Here is a 21,764-nt window from a genome sequence, read left to right on the forward strand (position 1 = left end):
ATAGGCTTTATGTGAAGAGGTTGTGTCTCCTTTACCTGAATGTTTTATGGGAATAGATACTGTTGAAAACAAGACAACAAGCCTTAAGTGGCGTCCCTCCTGCAAAACCCCCTCCCCAAACTGAGACTTAGCCTGGTTTCTCCTCTTCCGGAGACGGAATCTTCAGCTGGGCCTCATCAGCACAAGTTAGGCCATCTGCCCAATAGACCCTTTCTATGCCCAAAATGAAAGCAACCTTGCAAGTGCCAACCTGCTTTTTTGTCTAGTATAACTTCCTTGTTCCTGCTCCCTTCTGCCTATAAAAGTCTTTCATTCTGGGGGCGCCTGGGTGGCTCAGTGGGTTAAGCGTCCGACTCTTGGTTTTGGCTCAGGTTATGATCTGGGGGTTCTGGGATCAAGCTCCACGTCAGACTCTGGACTCAGCACAGAGTCTGCTGGAGATTCTCTCTCTCCCTCTGCTCCTCCCTTACTCTGTGTCTCTCTCTGAAGTAAATAAATAAAATCTTAGAAAAAGTCTTTATTTTGTACAGCCCTATCTGCTAGATTGGACGCTGCCTGATTTATGAATCATTAAATAAAGCCAATAAGATCTTTAACATTTACTCAGTTGAATTTTATTTTGTAACAATATTATAACTGACTGGGGAACGATTTTCCTGCATAGCGTGGGGCAACGGGCTCTGGTGGAGGCCCGCAAGCAGTGCAGGAGATCAAAGCAGGAAGCCAGCTTCCACCTCTCCCACTCCCCTTGCTTGTGTTCCCTCTCTCGTTGTCTCTCTCTGTCAAAAAAAAAGGGCACCTGGGTGGCTCAGTTGGTTAAGTGACTGCCTTCAGCTCAGGTCATGGTCCTGGAGTCTCGGGATCTAGTCCCACAATGGGCTCCCAGCTCCATGGGGAGTCTGCTTCTCCCTCTAACCTTCTCCTTGCTCATGCTCTCTCCCACTGTCTCTCTCTCTCAAATAAATAAATACAATGTTTTTTTTTTAAAGACACAGAAAACCAGGGCTCTTAATTCTTTTTTTTTAATACTTTACTTATTTATTTGAGAGAAAGCATGAGAGGGGAGAAGGTCAGAAGGAGAAGCAGACTCCCCGTGGAGCTGGGAGCCCGTTGTGGGACTCGATCCCGAGACTCCAGGACCATGACCTGAGCTGAAGGCAGTCACTTAACCAACTGAGCCACCCAGGCACCCAGGGCTCTTAATTCTTAAAAAACAAAAAACAAAACAACAACAACAAAACCCAGAAGTATTCACCCAAAGCAGAACAGAGGAGATGGAAGTTTATTGGACACCCTGCAAGGGAACAGCACGCAAGACACAAACAGAGACTGTCTGCCCGGAGTCAGTGGTGAGGGGCTGCGGTTAACGGGGGAAGGTGAGGAAATGTGGGAACGTATAGAATTTTCCTTTTACTTGTGCCCAATGGTCAGCTAAGGCTTAGAGCGGTTTTGAGGAGGTTGCTTAATGGGCCGTTTGTTTCAGCCTGTGGGGGGCACTGTGGGCCCGTTTACGTCCTCAGACCCTCATTGCTCAAGCCGGTTGCCCGAAGCACTCTGAGTGCTTAGTACTCTTGAACCAAAATTTGCTAAGACTTACTTGATACCATCACATTGTCTGATAGTAAGAATGTTGTAATTCACTGTTCCATAAGAAATGAGTGCTGAAAAAAATAGTCACTAAATGGTATCTTTGCCAGTGTTATGGGTCAAAAATTTCCTCTTAGGTAGTTTCAATTATTATAACTGGTACTATGCTTGTTCATGAAACTGAGACATCATTTGGCCATTTTAATTTATTCTCTTATAAATTACATCAATATAGATTTGCTCTTTTTCTGTTGTTTCTATCTTATTGATTTATTTTTTTTAAAGATTTTATTTATTTATTTGACAGAGAGAGATCACAAGCAGGCAGAGAGGCAGGCAGAGAGAGAGGAGGAAGCAGGCTCCCCGCCGAGCAGAGAGCCCGATGACCCTCAGATCATGACCTGAGCTGAAGGCAGCGGCTTAACCCACTGAGCCACCCAGGCGCCCCTAAAAAACACTATTTTAAATAAGAGGCGATTACTAATTGGGATTAATGGACTAATGGGTGAATGGATCCATGCTAGAGATCGTTTACCAAAAGTCTAAATGCTGGATTCACATAAACAATAGAATTGTTTTTAAAAGGTTTTTAAAAAGATAATTGGTACCTTCTTCACTGAAAGGATCTAGCGCTCCTTGGGAAAAAGGCTGATTTCAAGGACTGACGCACAGAAAATACAAGATGAGCCCGAAACTTTTTTTTTAATTCCAGAAAGTAAAGATGGGCTCAAAAGAGTGATGTAAATAATCAAGCCGACATGAGAATCAATTAGAAGAAGGTGAAACTGACCAAATCTGAGGCAATTTAAGTATCAAAATCATGATAGTGATGGATTATATCCCATTAAATAAAATAAGAATCTTGAAATCCATACTGATAAATTAACAAACAATTGGCGTCAGAGAAAGCTCTTTTACTTTTGGTAGAATACCAACTAATAAATGTAGACGAAATCATGAAATTAGAAAATCTCTTTTGAAACTGTCCGCATCATCATCATCATCATCATCAATATAGGCAACAGATACTACAACTGGTGGGTAAAGTTTGAGTAACAGGCTGTTAATATAGTCTCCAAGTATCTTCCCAAAAGATGTTTGTGAATGACAGGTGGAAAAATAATTTTACAAACGCCTCCTTAATCAAATAATGAAAGTTAACATTACCAGTAAAGAGACAAATCAAGATCGGATGCTTCCTGAGAGGATGCTCTGAGAATAAAACACCATATCTGTGATATTCTTGCTAAAAGAGCATCACCTGAATTTTATCACAAAGAAACACCAAAGTCAAATTGAGGAACACTTTGCAGAATAACTGACCTGTACTCTTCATAAACGTCAACGTCATGAAGCCCAAAGACTAAGAAATTGCTCTAGATTCAAGAAAACTAAGGAAACTGGACAACTAAATGCTATAAGGAATAACCCACAATGACAGAGACAAATTGGTTCAAACAATATTGAAGTATCGTTGAAAAATTGCTTTACCTGATTTTACTTTGCTTTACCTATAATTAGCATACTATAACTCAGGAAAACCTGAAAAATGGAGAGACTTTGGAATCTCTATTTTAAGAACGCTTTAAAAAAATTTACAGGGGTGCTTGGGTGGCTCTGTACATTAAGTGCCCAATTCTTAGCTTTGGTCAGGTCATGATCTCATGGGTTGTGGGACGGAGGCCCAAGTTGGGCTTCAAGTTCTGTAGGAAGTCAGCTTGAGAGTCTCTCCCCCTGCCCCTTCCCCGACTCGTGCGCATGCGCATATGCATGTCTCTCTTTCTCTCAAATAAATAATCTCAAAACAAATTTACAAATAGGCCTCCTCCAGTTGCCCAAATTGTAAATCTTTGAATATGTTTGAAATATTTTTTTGTAATAGTTTGTAAATTTTCTGTTCACACTAAAACTCTGCCATGCTCTAAAACTTGCCATATATATGTATAGCTAGCTAGCTAGATATATCTATATCTATATATAGTTTTTCCAACATGGGGAATTCCTTTAATATAGTCTATTAGTGATAATTTTTAAAAACACCCCATTTTACAGGTGAAATGCTTAAGGAACTATGAAAGACATTTTCAGAAATGTCATTGTGCATATCATTCCCAAAACTTTAAGAATACAAAACGAGACGATCTAGTACAAGAGCAGAACAGTTAGAATTTCCTAAAGAGCATAATCTTCCTTCATTTAAAGTTTTACTCCATCATCATCGCCATCATCATCATCACCATCATAATACAATCCCTACCTCAAAATCCCCATAAACTTTCACCACATGAAACATTTATGGTACGTTCTCGTGAAGATTGGCTTGACTCCTATGTGATAGATTCCTCCCTGCTACATTTCTAATATTGTCAAGTGTTTTCAAAATACCGTTTTCAGAGTATATGTCCCACATGTGTGAGATCTATTTCCAAAACAAGTATTACTGGGCATATTCCTCCTTCATGTACTACCATAAGATCTAAAAAGAGACACCAGAAGAAGTCAGCTTTAAAACATACTACAAAGGAACATTTTGGACCTTATGTAGGTTTCCTAAACTCCAATGCATACTCTTGTGGGCATGTGCTTCCCAGCTGTACTAGTTTTCTAGGGCTACCATATCAAAAATCCACAGACCTGGTGGCTTAAATGATAGAAATTTATTTCTCACAGTTCTGGAGGGTAGAAGTCTAAGATCAAGGTGCCAGCATGATTGCTTTTTTTCTGAGGCCTTTTTCCTTGAGTTTGCAGAGGACGTCCTTCTCACTGTGTCTTCACATGTTCTTCCCTCTATGCACAAGCATCCTTGGTATCTTCTTGTATATCCAAATGTCCTCTTCTTATGAGGATATCAGTCACTTGGATTAGGGCCCCCCCTAATGACCTCATTTTAACTTAATTACTTCTTTAAAGATCCTACCTGCAAATATAGTCACCATCTGAGGCACTGTTGGTTAGGACTTCAACATAAGAATTTTGGGTGGATGCAATTATATCATCGGCCTGATGTGTTTGGGATCCCGGATATCTAGCTCCACTGGAGATCTGATCCTGAGATTCATTAAGTGGTTTCCATAAGCAGACTTCCAAAAATAGAACTCTTTCTCCAAACAATCTACATATCAACAAGATGTCATTGGGTATTTTCATAGATAAACAAAGCTGGACAAAGCTTTTACTTAGTAACTAGCGCCATAGGGGAAAGAGTTGAGCTCCTTCTAATTTGTGCAGAGGCGATAGGGCATTTTAAAGGGAGAATGAGGGGATGCCCAGGTGGCTCAGTTGGCTTGGCATCTGACTCTTGGTTTCAGCTCAGGTCATGGTTGCAGGGGTCGTGAGATCCAGCAGTTGGGCTCTGCACTTGGCGGGTAGTCTGCTTGGAGGTTCTCTCCCTCTACTCCTCCCCTGACTTTTTCTCTCTCTCTCAAATAAATAAATAAATAAATAAATAAATAAATAAATAAAAATATTTTAAAAGAGAGATTGAGAGTATAAGGAGGGGGAGCAATTACAGGTTTGAGTAGAGTCAGGGAAGTGAAAAATTACATAAAAAGGGTAAAAGTTTTGGTCAACATAGATGTGATTAGACCATCTGTTTCTGTTAACTAGCACTTATTATAATTAAGCTCCCTCCCTCCCCCAAAAGTTCTAGGAGGCAAAGACCCTATCCTTCCTGATGATTACATTTTTGGGTCCTTGAGAAAGACACTCCTGGTTATAGGAAATACATCTCAAAGGGACACAGAAAGGATTTATAATTATAAGTCCTTTTTAGTAAATGCTCTAAGAAAGGAACATCAGGGCCTATAATGAGGTATTGGCTGAAACAAACAGCAAGTTTCTTTTGGCATTCTTGAGCTTTTCCAGGGGGCGGGCAGGGGGAGGGGGCTGTTGGTCATCCAGGAACCTGGCCTTAGTCTGCTAGGAGCCATGCTAGAGTTTGGTCAAGCTTCTTAGTGCATGGGTTTGGATTGGAGCCATTTGTGCTAAGAGTTTTTGCTTGTTTGAAAAAATTTTTAAATTTATTTATTTATTTATTTAAGAGAGAGAAAAAGCATGTGCATGGGAGCGGGGGAGGGGGCAGGGCAGAGAGGGAGGGAGGGGGCAAGCTGACATGGGGCTCAATTTCACAACGCTGAGATCATCACCTGACACAAAACCAAAAGCTGGCCACCCAACCAACTGAGTTACCTAGGGGCCCCAATGCCAAGAGTTTTTATAGTCCTTGGTATCAACATCTTTCTCCCATGATCTTTGGATAAAGATCCGTGATCTAACAATGAACTTTAAAATTCCTAAATATCATTCTGAAACAATAGAAGTGACTACAATTCTTTGTAACCATTAGGCTTTCCAACTATTGGATTAACTGACCCTGGAACGTTCTAGGATATTATCAGCCCCGGTGCATCTACATGCCTTAATTGGAAACTTGGCCTCTAATAATTACTTGTTATTACTGTTATTTTTCAGGGCCTTAAAGAAACATCAAGAATAAAAAAGAGACATGGGGGAGGGTCCCTGGGTGGCTCAGTTGGTTAAGCAGCTGACCCTTGACCTCAGCTCAGGTCTTGATCTCAGGGTCTTGAGTTCGAGCCCTAGCATTGAGCTCCATAGCTGGGTGTGGAGCCAACTAACAACAACAACAAAAACAAAAGAAAACAAAGAAAAGAGACATGGGACCAGTAACGGAAGCTGACATCTAATTATTTTCTCACAAAGCCATATAAAAACCATTACATGATTTGTTTAACTCCATTCAGGACACATGTCCTCCACAATCAGACCAACTAAAGGAAGACAGCAACTGATATTCAAGTTACCTTAAACTGCACATTTATGTTTCCTTGATGAGAATCCCTGGGACATTTCTTCCTGTACTTACCTCATCAAAACACAGCGTGTAACTTAGATGTGATTCTGGTGAGCAGGATTTACAGTCTCAGCCCCCAAGGTTTGCTTTAGCTCCAGGAAGCCACCTAGCAGCCATTGTCTAACTGATCACACAGGGGTATAAAGCCGGGCCATTTTGGCCCAAAGAGGGACAAGACTGATGGGTCCTGTATGTCCCTGAGCTCCCTGTGGGTTTGGCTGAGGCTTTCCAGGTCTGCGTGACAGTTTGTTTTCATCTTCTGCCTAATCCTCCTCCCACCCACCTCCCAAGTGTTCATTCCTAATAAACGCCCCATAGGCAAAATTCCATCCCAGTGTTGGCTTTCAGAAAACCCAGCATGCACCAGTAGTCATTGGGACTTTCCAAAACTCAAAACAAGCCCACCTGTTGCTCATATTTTATTAGGAAGATAAATTACCAGGAGCAGTCTGAGACCCTGCATGTCTGGTTTCTACAAGGCTTTTTGTTTGACCTGACTGCAAGCTCTTGAACAAAAACTTGTGATATGTAATTTAACCCTGACTCTGACGCAAACTGAATAATCCCAGGTCGACTAAAGAATTGAATATAAAGTTCATTTAGAATTATTTCTTATGGTATTTGTGATTGTCATCGATCCTTTTGCCTTTCCCCATTGTCTGATATATAGGTGTTTAAGTGTTGCTCTGCAGCCGTTATCTCAAGGCTAAGTCTAACTAAAAATACCATGTCAAAAACAGCCTTTATGGACAACTCAGTTCCTTTGGGAGCTGACATTAATCACAAGAGGGGAACTGAAAGTTTCTGATGAAAATGATGCAGTCCTGGTTAACTAAGATAGAGGTATCAACAGCAGAACAAAGGTGGATGTGAAACAGTATCACGAGGGTTTTCGTGCCTTTCCAGAACAATGGTCTCAAGGTGTGGTCCGGGAGGAAGAGTAGCTGAGAAGCTGTTAGATACACAAACTCTCTAGCCTCGCCCCAACCCTGTGGAATGAGCAGTTCAGCACAGCACTCAGTGTTTTTACTACTGCCCGCTAACGTCGGAGAACCAAAGTTGAAGGGAATCTGCAAGTAACGGAAATTGTTTTCCCCCAGGACCCAGCAGCACGCTTCCCGGCAGACTCTGGGATGGGCCTTCAGCGCTAACCTCAGTCATTCAGATGACTCAAGTGAAAGAAAACAGAGCCCATTATTCTTAGACTTTTCCCCTCCCATCTGATCACCTCCTTTAATATTTTATTTTTACCTTTGATTGTAAATGTTAGGGTTCATGATCAAAGGAGTGAGACTGATACAAAGCAAAGGTCAAGCAAAGCTTTATTTCGTGCCAGCACTGAGAATCAAACCGATGGGTTGAGGCCGTCCCTTATGGAGAGAGCGACCCCTCCCAGCCTCACAGACTAACTTATATAGAGCAAGGGCCATGTGGTTGAGCCTGGCCACACACAGGTGGCCAATGAGATGGTAACACATGGAGAAAGTTGCACAGTCATGCTAGGTCACACATGGGTGGCCAATTGAATTACAGTTCACCCCATAGTAGCTACTTGAACTAACTTATCACCTTGGTCAGAATTGGCACCCAAAAGGCGCCCAAACGGCGGGGCCCACATTCTTTGGTAGCTAGGGAGATAGTATGTGCGCTTTACTGATTGGATGTCTCCACCTGACCTGACCCGTCCTTGTATTTGGACTCTGTTATCAGGGACTGCTCGACCATATTTTACTGGTTTCCCGGATTTGCTTCTAAGATGTTCCTCTGAGGGCGGTGGGGGAGGGGAACAGGTCAGTTTAAGTTTTACTGCATCAACAACAAAATCACTGTTTAACCGAGATGGAATCACTCTGGCTAAATAGGTCCTACAGGAAACACAAGTAAACTCCTAATACACTACTCATGTAAAAGGTCTCTGAATTGTTCTGTGACATGACCCAAGCAAAGCCAGTTTCTAAATTGATTTTTCTGAAATTAATATTTTGAGCCTGGGAGAGCTAATACTGGAGGCTGGGATTGCCAGGCTGAGGACATAACTTGGACCAGCAGGCAGCCCTTCCACTGGTGAGTCCAACATATTTGACACCTGGAACAAGCATGTTGTTTTTTTTGACATTCTTTCCCCCACACAACAAAATTATTTTTAGTAATAATCATGAAATAAAATGAATCATAAAATAAAGGCCAGAAAAGAAATGCAAACATTGAAACTTTTCTTTTATTGAAGACTTTGTATAATTATGTCAGGAAAAATGAGTAAACAAATAAATATTTGAGTAAAAAAAAGGACAGAAATAAGGGATTAATAATTATTATCATTAATAATATTGACATATGTTTTTGAAATGGGGGAAACTCATATCTACACATTGGTCTATGTTGTAATCGACAGCAATGCCACAGTGTTTCTTCCAGAGAAAGAAACACGTAGTGAGGTCTAGTTCATTCTGGGTTTGGAATTCCAGTGAAAATAAGAGAAAAGGGTTTATGCTCCCTGCACTGTAACAATTTTGTGAGTAATATTGCATATAGAACTCGTTAAATATCAGAATAAAGAAGATAACAATCAAAGTAAGGAAAGCACTCAGCTGCTCTGTTAGACCCGTGTTAGTCAGAGATTTGATTCTTCAGAGGCGTGTGCTCGCTCACCTAAACTGGGGTCCAATGGGGGCAGCTGGGTTCAGCCTCCTACTCAATTTTGGCTCAGGTTGTGACCTCAGAGTTGTGAGGCTGAGCCCAGCATTGGGCTCTGCGCTCAGTACAGAGTCTGCTTGGAATTCTCTCTCCCTCTGCCCCTCGACCCCATTTTCTCTCTCTCTCTGATAAATACATCTTAAAAAAAATGGGACCCAATAATATTCATCTCTATTAAGTAGTTGTGGCATTTTAAATGCGTGGGTTAACACAAATTCAAATCATTTCAAGGAAAAAACACATTTTTTACCTTTTTATTTGCATTTTAAAATTTATTTTTATTTTTATAAATATTTTTTATTTAAATTAGCATATAATGTATTATTGTTTTCAGAGGTACAGGTCTATGATTCGTCAGTCCTATATAATACCCAGTTCTCATTGCATTACATGCCCTTCTTAATGTCCATCACCCAGTTACTCTGTCCCTCTACCTCCCTCCCCTCCAGGATGCTCAGTTTGTTTCCTGAGATTAAGAGTCTCTTGTGGTTTGCCTCCCTCTCTGGTTTCATCCTGTTTTATTTTTTCCTCTCTTCCCCTATGATCTTCTGTTTTATTTCTTAAATTCCACACATCAGTGAGATCATATGATAACTGTCTTTCTCTGATTGACTTATTTTGCTTAGCATAATACTCTCTAGTTCCATCCACATCATTGCAAATAGCAAGATTTCATTTTTGATGGCTGTGTGATATTCCATTGTGTATCTATATATCTATATATCTACATATATAGATATATATATCACATCTTCTTTACTCATTCATCTGTCTGTGAATATCTGGTCTTGTTCCATAGTTTGGCTATTGTAGACATTGCTGTTATACACATTGGTGTGCAGGTGCCCCTTTGGATCATGACATTTGTGTCTTTGGGGTAAAGACCAGTAGTGCGATTGCTGGGTCATAGTGTAGCTCTATTTTCAATTTTTTGAGGAACCTCCATGCTGTTGCTTGAGTTCCCACCAACAGTGTACGAGCATTCCCCTTTCTCCAAATCCTTGCCTACACCTGTTGTTTTTTGTGTTGTTAATTTTAGCCATTCTGACAGGTGTGAAGTGGTATCTCATTGTGGTTTTGATTTGTATTTCTTTGACGCTGAGTGATATGGAGAACTTTTTCATGTGTCTGTTGGCCATCAGGATGTCTTCTTTGCAGAAATGTCTGTTCCTGTCCTCTGCCCATTTCTTGACTGGATTTTTTGTTTTTTGGGTGTTGAGTTTGATAAGTTCTTTCTAGATTTTGGATACTAGCCCTTTATCTGATATGTTATTTACAAATATCTTCTCACATTCTGTCGGTTGTCTTTTGGTTTTATGACTGTTTTCTTTTCTGTACAAAACTTTTTATCTTGATGAATCCCAATAGTTCATTTTTTGCCCTTGCTTCCCTTGCCTTTGGTGATGTGTCTAGCAAGAAGTTATTGAACCCAAAGTCAAAGAGATTGATGCCTGTGTTCTCCTGTAGGATTTTGATGGATTCCGGTCTCACTTTTAGGGCTTTCATCCATTTTGGGTCTGGTCTTGTGTGTGGTGTAAGAAAATGGTCTGGCTTTATTCTTCTGCATGTGGCTGTCCAATTTCCCAACACCATTTGTTGAAGAGGCTGTCTTTTTTCCATTGGACATTCTTTCCTGCTTTGTCGAAGATTACTTGACCATAGAGTTGAGGGTCTGGATTCTCTATTCTGTTCCATTGATCTATGTGTCTGTTTTTTAAAAAAAAAGATTTTATTTATTTATTTGACAGAGAGAGATCACAAATAGGCAGAGAGGCAGGCACAGAGAGAGGGGGAAGTAGGCTCCCTGCTGAGCAGAGAGCCTGATGTGGGGCTTGATCCCAGGACCCCGAGACCATGACCTGAGCTGAAGGCAGCGGCTTAACCCACTGAGCCACCCAGGCGCCCCATGTTTTTCTTTTTCAATATCCCTGTGGCTATTCGGGGTCTTTTCTTACTTTCTTTTTTTTTTTTTTAAATTTTTTTTTATTTTTTCAGCATAACAGTATTCATTATTTTTGCACCACACCCAGTGCTCCATGCAATCCGTGCCCTCTACAATACCCACCACCTGGTGCCCCCAACCTCCCACCCCCCACCCCTTCAAAATTCTCAGATCGTTTTTCAGAGTCCATAGTCTCTCATGGTTCACCTCCCCTTCCAATTTCCCTCAACTCCCTTCTCCTCTCCATCTCTGAACAACCTCATGATTGAGCATTTTACTCTCAGCTGAATTTTTAAAATATAATCTCAAATCCCAATAACAACTTCTCTAAGTGGGTCTTATTAGCTCAGTTTTCAGAGATGATAAGTGTAGTGGATTTAGTGGATTGAACTGTAGCCTTCCAAAAGACATGCCCAAGTCCCAACCTGTGAATGTGACCTTATTTAGAATAAAGGTCGTTGCAGATTGAGTATAATTAAGTGAAGGATCTCAAGATGAGATCACCCTGGGTGAGGGTGGGTCCTGAGTCTAGGATGACGATGTCTTTATCAGAGAAGAGACGGGAAGAGAAGACTTAGCAAGACTGAGACCATGAGTGGAGTGGTGCTGCCACCAGCCAGCGAATGCTGGGAGCCTCCTGAAGGGAGAGGAAGCAAGGAAAGAGTGTCATCCCCACTCCTCCCCAGTCCTCAGGGAGGAGCTTGGCCCTGCGAGAAAATCAAGTTTTCTTGTTTTGAGTCATTAAGTCTGTGGTCATTGGTAACAAGGTAGCCCTAGGAAGCGAACACAGTACGTGCAGGGAGTCCGAACTGCAGGAAAGGAAACAGGGTCCTGCTTGGGTTTCATTGAAAGCGCCTCAAGGGCTGCAGGAGAGGGGAGAGGTGAGGTGAGTGCTGCGGGGAGCTCTGGGACCACCCACCCTCTCTCCCCTTCCCTCCCTCTCCCTCATCACTTGCAAAGGTGAGTCTATCTTGGCTCTGCTGTGTTTTAGGCAAGAAGAAGATGGAGAGCTTTTGCACTTAACACACTCGCTTTCTGATCTCCGCGGAGAGCTTTGTTGTTAAACAAAGTAGTTTCAAACTCACAATGGCATCTGACCCGAAAATGAGTCCATTTTACTGATGAGAAAGCTGAAGCACAGAAAGAGTAGCAGCCTGAGCTTAGAGCTTTTGTCTGCAGTCAAGCTAAGACCACACATTCCATTTTACTCTCATTCTACCATTCTGTTGTGGGACAATAGTTCTTCCACAACAGTGAGAAAACCAAAAACGACAAACCAAAACCAGTTCATGGAGTTTGGTCATGAGCAACAGAAATGACTAAGGATTGTGGGCAGCACCTGTGTCCGGCTGGCTAGAAAAAGTCATCCTTAGGCCGAGTTGTGGGCCCTGGGTGTTTGCTGGGTAAACTCTGGCCCAGTCATTCAGCATTCCTCAGTCACCTTCCTTTGAGGAAATATAAGGAGAGTAAGAATTTTGCCTCAAGTATAAATGTTAAATGAGTCAATATAATCTTTAAGGTTTTATGCTAAATAGGTGTTTGTTTTCAGCAAGAACTTGGGACAGTTTTGGCAATCGTGTCTTCCTTCTTTTTGTAAACTGGAAGGTCATACAGAGAAACCAAAACCCTGAAACTTCTTCATTCATAACTTGGTTCTTAAAAAAAAATTCTTAACAGATTTTATTTATTTGACAGAGAGACACAGCGAGAGAGGGAGCACAAGCGGGGGAGTGGGAGAGGGAGAAGCAGGCTCCCCGCTGAGCAGGGAGCCCACAATGTGGGGCTCCATCCCAGGACCCTGGGATCATGACCTTAGGCCAAGGCAGACGCTTAACGACGGACACCCCCGCCCCCTGCCCCCATAACTTGGTTCCTAGGACCAGCTCGTAACTGCTTTCTCTTGGCGACCCCCACCTGGCAGGAGGTGCGGAGGACTAGCGTTTACTTTCTCCGCCTTGAGGCTCCTCTCCTCCTTTCTGCGCCCCGTTTCCTCCACACCCTGGGCAGGGGCAGGTTTCTTTGAAGCGTTTGCTATGGACACTGGCTCATTCAGTTCGCTCGCCCTCCCAGTTTTCCCAGCTGGAAACGACACCCGAAGGAGGCCTGTGAGCGTGAGATTCCGGCCCCTTTCGGTCGCGCTCTGGAAGCTCGGGCAGCCCGATGCTCTGTGTCCGGCAGGCTCAGCTCGCGAAAGCCACGGAGGGTTCGGCCTTCCCCGCGTCCTGCGGGCGGGCGAGGCCGCGGGGTCCCGCTCGGCCGGCGGCGCGCGATCGTCGGAGCCGGGCGTCCCGCGCTCGTGCGCGCCGTGCGGGTGGCCGCAGCGCCCGCGCCTTCCCCGGCGGAGAGCGCAGCCTCGGCCGAAGGGCGCCCGCGCCGGGGAGATGGCGGCCGCGGGGAGAGCCTTCCCCTCCGCCGACGAGCGGGAGACGAGCGGGAGGCAGGGCCGCGCCGCTGCTCGGGGAGGGGGCGCGGGAGACCCGGACGCGGCGCCCACGGCGGCCCCGCCGCGCCCGGTGCCCTCCCTCTCCCCGCAGGAGCTTGTTTTACAGCCTCGACCTCCTCCAGCGTCCCGGATGCACCATTCCGGGCTGAAGAAACGCTAACGTGTTGCCCAAAGCTCTGCTCCCCAAAGGCCCTGGGCCGGGCGAGTCGGGGGAGGCGGGGCGCGGGAAGCAGGGGGGCGGCGGGGGGCGGCGGGGGGCGTGTGCGGCGGCGCGGGCCGTGCGGACCCGCCGGGAGGCTCCGGGTTGGGAGGCGGGGGAGGCGGGGCGAGGCCCGGCGCGGAAATAGGGCGCCCGGCGCGGGGTCGCAGCCTGCCCCGGCCCAGGGCTCGGCCTGGCGCCAGTTGCGCGCGCGGCGCGTGTGCGGTGGTGCGGGGCGCCCGCGGGGCCGCGCGCTCCGGGAGGGCCGTGACTCAGCCGCTGAGTCGTCGCTCACGCCGCCCAGAGGAAGTTAGGCACCGGGTGGGGCCCGCGCGCGGTGTCACTGCGCTCACCCCAGCCCCGGTCGCCCGCCGGCGCGCCCAGGTCTGCGCCCGCTGCGGTGGCTTCGGCGCGGGCCTCCGGCGGGGAGAGAGTTAACTGGCGCGGCCGGGAGGAGCCCGAAGGGGAAGGAAGGAAATTGCCGTCGAGCTCGAAGTTTTCTCCTTCCTTTCCTCTTTCCCTGCAGAGGGGAGTGCCGGGAGGCGGCGGCGCTGACTCTCCCGAGCCCGGCTCCGCGCCTCTGTTCCCGGAGCGGCCGCCGCCTGCCTAGGGCCAGGGACACAGCTGTCGCGCTCGGACCGCCTCCGTGGACCCCTTCTGAGAGGGCGCGCCCAGCCATGGAGGGCGCGGAGCTGGCCGGCAAGATCCTGTCCACCTGGCTGACGCTGGTGCTCGGCCTCATCCTCCTGCCTTCGGCCTTCGGGGTGTCTCTGGGCATCTCCGAGATCTACATGAAAATCTTGGTGAAAACTTTAGAGGTGAGTGCCCGGGGATGTGGCGCCCCGACACCGCTGAGGGCTTTAGGGAGAGAGACCCCGGGGCGGTGGTGGCCTCCAGCAGAGCTTTGAGAGCCGAGCTGGTGCGAGGGGACCGTCTCGGAAGGTCAGCGGGCCCGCGGGGCGCGCGTTTGTCCCCCGCAGTCGCGCGGAGACAGCGTCTGGGCTCCTCCCGCAGAGTGGGGATCCGGGCTCGGACCTTGTCGTTCCCCTTGCTGGGTGCAGAACCCCCTTCTTCCATAAACCACTGCTTTATTACTAGTGTTGGTTAGAACAACAAGGCAGCTGTCTTTTATACTGCAGATTTCTGTCTGTCCGTCAGCTAGTGCGTGGTGTCCCTTCGCTCTGCCCCGGTTTTATAGCCCCAGGTTTCAGAGGTCCTTTCACGCACTAAGGCTGTCCAGAAGGCATCATGTTCCAGTTTATGCTCAAGATAAGAAACCGATTGCTGGGCGGTAGAGAGAAATCTGATTATATTTTAATGGAGTCATGGAAATTTTATCTAACCAAAGCACTTGAAATGTCATTGAAAATGTATCTTTTTTGACCTCTGTTCTCCCTGCACTCCTGCTTCCAAATTCTGCACAGAAAGCTGTTAGCCGGTGGGGAGCCAGAGCTGCTCAGCCTTACACGGAGCTTAACTACATGACTGGGGCGGGGGGGCTTTCCCTTCTCTTTCATCAGATGCTCCCCACTGCCTTGGAAGGGAGGGAGGGCCAGTGTTACCCCCTTTTTCCAGGGGAGGGAACAGACTCAGAAGTCAGTGGTTTGCTTGAATTAATTGGAGACAGGAGTCTTAGTGAGGAGAGGACCTGTAGTCAATGATGAGGAGACTGGATACAGGTTTGCTCAGCTTTGCTTCCGAAGTCAGCTCCGCTTCTCAGTTTGTGACCTCAAGGAAGTCACCGACTTCTTGTGCTTTATTTCCCTCATCTGTAGAGTGGGAATAACAATATAACGTCTATTTCCATAGGGTTGTTTATTTTTTAAAAAAGATTTTATTTATTTATTTAAGAGACAGAGAGAGAGAGCGAGCAAGCATGAGCAGGGGGAGGGGCAGAGGGAGAAGCAGATTCTTGGAGGGAGCCTGAGGCTGGGCCTTGATCCTAGGACCCTGAGATCAGGACCTGAGGCTTAACCCACAGCCACCCAGGCACCCCGCACAGGGTTGTTTAGTGAGTTAACATGTCAAGCATTTTAGAAGGGTGCCTGTAGGTGTTAGCTGCTAAAACATTGTCTGCGGCTTTTAATTAAAATGAATAATATTATTATTTAGACACTGCCACCCTTTTTTCTCTAACTCCTACAGGACCTTCCAAATCACGTTCTCATTTTTCTGCCTTTATCTTCGGTCTACCCACAGGCCTTGTTTTTTTCTCCCTCAGTGAGTGGGGGTGGCTGCCAGATACACATCTCTAACCTGCTAATCTCCCACGTGGAGATTACCGGCTAATCTCCCACCTGCTGACCTCCTGCAACTCTCTCCCACCTGCTGACCTCCTGTTTTGCCCCAGATTTTTGTTGCACTTTCTTTCGGTGGCTGCTTTCCTGTATCGTCTCTGAAGTTGGATTTGATTCTTCATCCTCATCTTCAGGTTTTAAAGTTTCTGTTGTTTCTGCCGGGAGATGCGGGGCAGCGTTTAACTTTCCTGTTGGCTTCACACTCTGAACTTGGTCCCGCTGCGCTGTGAGTTTCTTAGGCTGCTTCTTTACTGCTAGGTCTTCTTCAGATACTCTCCCTGTAGCAGACGATCCTCTTTGGCTGGTGTTCAGAACTCTTTCTCAGAACTCTGAAATGACTGAGTTGTTCCCCCGTACAATATGTCTTTTGGAATTTATACCCCAAGTGAGATTGGAGTGGAGGGAGATCCCACACGCTGGCTTCCAGCCTCTGACTCCTGTCTGGCGTGCTTTGATAATTCAAGGTACAACTAAAAGAGCTGTCCAGGAGAGAGACCAGCTAGTTGCTGTCTGCCTGGCAAACAACTACTATACTTGGAAGGGATGTAGCCAGTTCAGGATCTGGTCTTCAGTTAGGTAGGGCCTGAAGTTTTCATTTTTTCTTGTCCGTTTAGAGTTGAAGAGACTTTTAGAGAGGCGCTGCTTGTTACTGGGATATAGACCACGTAGCCTGGAAACCAGGTAGATGGCAGCCTAAGGAACTACCCTCTTTGCTTAGAGTAAGTTACTGGGTCAGAGTGATGGTCGGCATTTATGTAATTGGAATGGGGATTCATTTTGTGGGCCAACTCTGACTTGTCGCTGACTGGAGTGCCTGTGTTTGGGAGCATCTGGGCTCCTCAGGAAGGAGCTGTGATCCCAGAGTGATGTCTGCTTTAGGCACAGAAGAAGGAAATGGTGACCCCAGCTTCTCCTCCTCCTGCTAGAACAGCTTTAGATGTTTCACAGACATTTCAGTTGGGTGGTACAGTGGATTGCTTTTCCTGACTATAGGGATAATTCCCTTAAAAATTGTGCTGGTTGTTCAGTATTCGGACATTTTTAGTTCTGGACAAATACATCGCCTTTTTGTTGATTCTGTGCAAGGCCTGGTCCTTCTGTTACTCATTATTCCTTAGCACTTACTTTTCAATGGATTTGGTGGTTTCTTTCTCTAAACTGGTGTTTTCCAGGGGTATATCATGATTTCTAAGGAGTTTATACAGCATTATTGCAACTTCGTATTGGGAGAATTGTTTTAGGAATTCAAATCATGAACAGTAAAACTTTGGGGTGGGGATGTGGAGAGGGTGGTGTGTTTGGATGGTGGGACATACACTTCGGAATCTCTGGGAAGGGGTGTGTGTGTGTGTGTGTGTGTGTGTGTGTGTGAAGTTTCCATGTTTATTTCAAACAGGAGCATGGATTTAAGATAAAAAAAAAAGTAATTTCCAACCACAGAAGCTGACGGGGCTGAGGGTGGTGAAGGACAACTATGCGTCGGCCCAAGGCTCGTGATTACAGGAAAGTTGAGGTGGGAAGAGAGTATCAGTAAAGGAGCAGTGGGGAAGAAGGCAGGGCAGTGAGACGTGAATGATCCAACCAGAGAGCGCGGCTATGGACAGATAATGAATGTTGATGCACTAGTTTTTCTCTCACCGTTTGAGAAATCAGCTGGAAGCATGTTCAGGTTCCTCGGAACTTCTGGTCCTGTGACCTTGAGCAGGCCACTTAAGATGCCCCGTGGGTGTAGAGAGGAATGACTCCGAGAGCTACTGCGTGCCTCCGTGGGGGAGGTCGAGGAAAGCACCGATACTCGGGAGGTCCTCCAATCCCAGTGCTGCCTGAATTGGAACTCTTTGTTTTTGTTTGTTTTTGCTTTTGCTCCTATGTGGCTAAGTAACCTACCTTCAGATCTTTAATGAGTCCGTATACTTACTCAGAGCAGACTATTTCTGCCTTTTAATTATTATTCTTTCCCTTTACACTCCATCCACCAATTAGTTTTTCATCTTCTTTAAAAGGCATGTCAATAGATGTCATGTCGGATGCTTCTAGCCCCTCTGTTACTCTAATGCTCAGGCATTACTGCTGCTGTTGGAGATACAATAAGCGTGTTAGAAGGCCACGGCGGTTTATGACAGAAAGTAATAACAAAGAAAAGCTGCCCAGGCAGTGTGCTTGGTGGCACAGCTCTCTGACAGAGCTGGTTCACCCGGATAGCGGCACACAGCTGTTGGTGGTAGAGTTGGGATTTTAATCTGGATCTAGAGCCCGAGTTCTTACTCTGCCAAGATGACAGGCCTGTCGAGAAACGGTTTTATGCTACGGACGGCGGCCTGCTGTGATTTGGATAAACCTTATATTTGAATTTTTATATAATTTTCATCCTCTCCTTTTCTCTTTTTAGCTAATTTTTAAATGTTTTTAGCGTAAGAACTGAAAGTTGCCATTATCTAGGTGACAATGTCACATTTTTGCAAGCTTTTGATCTAAGCTTTAAAACTCAGACTGAGGGGTATGTGGGTGGCTCAGTCAGTTAAGTGTCCAACTCTCGATTTCAGCTCAGCTCTTGAACTCAGGGCCATGAGTTCAAGCCCAGTGTGAGTCTTGATTTCGGCTTGGGTCTTGATCTCAGGGTCATGAGTTCCCATACTGGACTCCACACTGGGTGTGGAGCCTACTTAAAAAACAAATAAATGAATACATGAGTAAAAAGGAAGATACCTTAAAATCGTACCTAACACTTTTTGTGTGTGAATTAGAGACAGCTACTTTTTGCTTCCCAAGAGGATTTTTATTTTTTTTATTTTTATTTTTTAAAGATTTTATTTATTTATTTGACAGAGATCACAAGTAGGCAGAGAGGCAGGCAGAGAGAGGAAGAGAAGCAGGCTCCCTGTGGAGCAGAGAGCCCGACGTGGGGCTCGATCCCAAGACCCTGAGATCATGACCTGAGCCGAAGGCAGAGGCTTAACCACTGAGCCACCCAGCCGCCCCCAAGAGGATTTTTAAAGTAAAGTAGAGTGAGAACCCAATGGGAAGTATCTTGCAACTTTTCTTTTTGGGGGTGGGTGGGAAGAAAGATGGGAGTAACAATGGGGACTGTTAAAAGCCACCGTCGTACTTCAGGATCTTCTTGTGGACAGAATTGCATTTTTCATCTTTCCTGGAGGCAGATGTTTTCTGAGATAACCTCTAGAAGAGGCTTAGAACTTCTGAAGAAATATTCCCCATCTCTCTCTCTGGGCTGCCTGGTTAGTCCGCATGGTAGAAGCGACAGAGGTGTTTATTGGAAGATGCAATGGCAGTCTGGAAAAAAGTGATCATTTTGGAAGTTAAATAAATTGTAAGGTGTGAGGAGGGAGGAGGAAGCCAACATTTTCCACTTCGTGGCCTGTTGTGTGGCAGTCATTGGATAGATCACCTTCTTTAATCTTTTATCTTGGTACTGTCGCTGGTTTAGGGATGATGAAACCAAGGTCCTAAGACGTGAAAAATCTCCCCTCTGAGATGAGCCCAGCCCGGAAGTGCAGAGTCAGAACTCGCATGCACAGTGTCTGGCTGCAAAGCCTGGGTGCTTTCCACCTTCCCTGGGAAGTAAGCCCACAGGAGAAAGTGGTTCTCTACTTCACATTTCCTTTGGCGTTAAATGACTTCTCCTCCAACCTGAAACTTTGCTAGTCTTGGACACTGTAACTGCATTTTGTAGGACAGACCTTGGAGCTACCGACTGAGGAGCAGGTATGCCTTCTGACACTTGCCTGGTGACAGAACACGGAGCCCTGTAGCACATCACGCTGTAGGATGCACGCCCCTGTATTAGTCTGCCAGGGTCGCCATCACAAAATACCACAGATTGCGTGCTTTAGACGATGGAAATTTATTTTCTCATAGTTCTGGAGGCTGGAAGTCCCAGATGAAGGTGTGGGCAGGTTTGGTTTCTTCTGGGGCCTCTTTCTTCGGCTTGCAGATGGCTGCCTGCACACGATCCTTCCTCTCTGTGTGCAAATCCCTGGTGCTTCTGTGTGTTAAATTTCCTTTTCTTAGAAGGACACCAGTCATGTTAGATTAGGGCACATCCTAAAGGCCTCATTTTAACTTTATCACCTTTTAAAGAAGGCCTTGTTTCCAGACGCAATCACATTCTGAGGACTGGGAAGGTAGGGTTTCTGTGTATGAATTTTGGGAGGAGACACAATTCAACCCTTGACAGCCTCAAAATACCAGTTTTTTCCATCACATGAGCATGGAATAATTGTCCTAATCTAACGTCATTGCTGCTTATATAAAAAATAAAATCACCTGGCTGCAAGAAAAAAAGTGAGCTCCAAGATAACAAATGTTTGGTTATGACAAAATTTTATTTTAATCTATCTTTGGTCTAATTATAAATGACAATAGGTACTAAAAGCTTTAAAGTGAAAAACTATGGAAATAAACCTTCACATCTATCGAGAGGAGAGGAGATGAGAGGTATGTCTAGAGTTTGAGGACTCCTGCATTAAATCACCAAAGAAGGAAAAAGGCACGATCAGATTAAGATTGAGTCTTATTATCATTTGTGACTTGCCACTTGAAGCCAGGAAGATTAAGTGTCTATTTATAGGCTGTTCTCTAAGCGCAAATAGCATGTTCCTACTTGGCTCTTTGGGATGTTGTGCAGGGTCCTGATGTACTCAGGTCATGCCCTTCTCCTTGACCTCCAGGTATGTTGTAGGTTACTTAGTCTTTGTCTTTCATTGTCTTATTTATTTGCATTTTAAAAAATCTGTTTAATTCCTTGTGAGTCTAGCAATACCTGGTTTTTGGCCATTATATTTTTGAAAAATTCTTTTTGGTCCTTCAAGGGCACTGAAGTCCTACTTAAAATGATCACAATGCCTTTTACCTCTAATTTCCCACTTCCTCTCCAATCACTGAGTTTAGACAATGTTAGCTTCTGGAATTGTAATCATTGACATATTTTAATAATTTTAATCATTCCTTTTCTAAACTGGAAAAATAGCCATTGGCATTTTCTGGGATGCTATCAACAAAGTTCACTGGGGAGTAAGCCCACAGTGGTCTCTGAACACTGATGTTCATGGTGGATAATTTTGGAAATGCGTAGGAAAAGTATAAAGGAGAAAATAACAATCACATCTTGGTGTATTTCTTTATATTCCTATGTACACTGAAAACAAAAATGGGAATTGATTTTTCCTGTTCTTAAGTTCTTGCAAACCTGTGGTTCCGCATAATCATAACATTTCCCTGTGCATCTCAATAGGGGCAAGTGACCAGGTGACTGGGTGATGTCTTCAGCCGTTCCCCCACATCCTTTCCAGTCCCCCAAGTGTGGGCAGCCCCTTCCGCAAGCCTTTTGCTGATGCAGGCAGTTAGGTCTCTCTGAGTGTGTCTAGCCCCTGAATGCCTTATTTGTTATGAAAACTAGTTATTCTTCGGTTCCTGTGTTTAGTAGGTATTCACGAGGGTGAGCGTTCATCTCCTTCGATCCTCATGGCAACCCTGAGGAATAGGAACTATTGTCCTCATTTTACAGATGAGGAAACTGAGGCCTAGAAGGATTAAGTACCTTGAACTCAGACTTGATGCCATAACCTGTGCTTTCAAGGAGTCCTTGATGGGGGTCCCAGGTGCGTGAGGGGTTTCAATAGGGTAAACACGATCTTGTGCTCATTTTATTAGAGCATAATCAGTGATGAATATAAGGCTGTGCTTGAGTCTCCGATTACCACTACCTCAGAGGT

The 21,764-nt window shown here is 45.2% G+C and overlaps 1 protein-coding gene across 3 annotated transcripts in view; it reads left to right on the top strand.

The window, feature by feature from the left end:
* Positions 1-12,917: 12,917 nt before the first annotated feature.
* Positions 12,918-21,764, top strand: part of GPAT3 (glycerol-3-phosphate acyltransferase 3) — a 67,633-nt gene continuing 58,786 nt past the window's right edge. Inside the window, exons 1-2 of one of the 3 annotated variants that reach the window (XM_047719747.1) lie at positions 12,918-13,200; positions 14,262-14,553. In XM_047719747.1, the coding sequence (XP_047575703.1) occupies positions 13,127-13,200; positions 14,262-14,553 (366 nt within the window). In that variant the 5' untranslated portion in view covers positions 12,918-13,126. Of the gene's footprint in view, positions 13,201-13,829; positions 14,129-14,258; positions 14,554-21,764 lie in introns of those variants that run through there. The other 2 variants (XM_047719748.1, XM_047719749.1) reach the window with 2 other exon arrangements.

This window comes from Lutra lutra, chromosome 2 (assembly GCF_902655055.1).
Source record: "Lutra lutra chromosome 2, mLutLut1.2, whole genome shotgun sequence".
NCBI classification, from domain to species: Eukaryota; Metazoa; Chordata; class Mammalia; order Carnivora; family Mustelidae; genus Lutra; species Lutra lutra.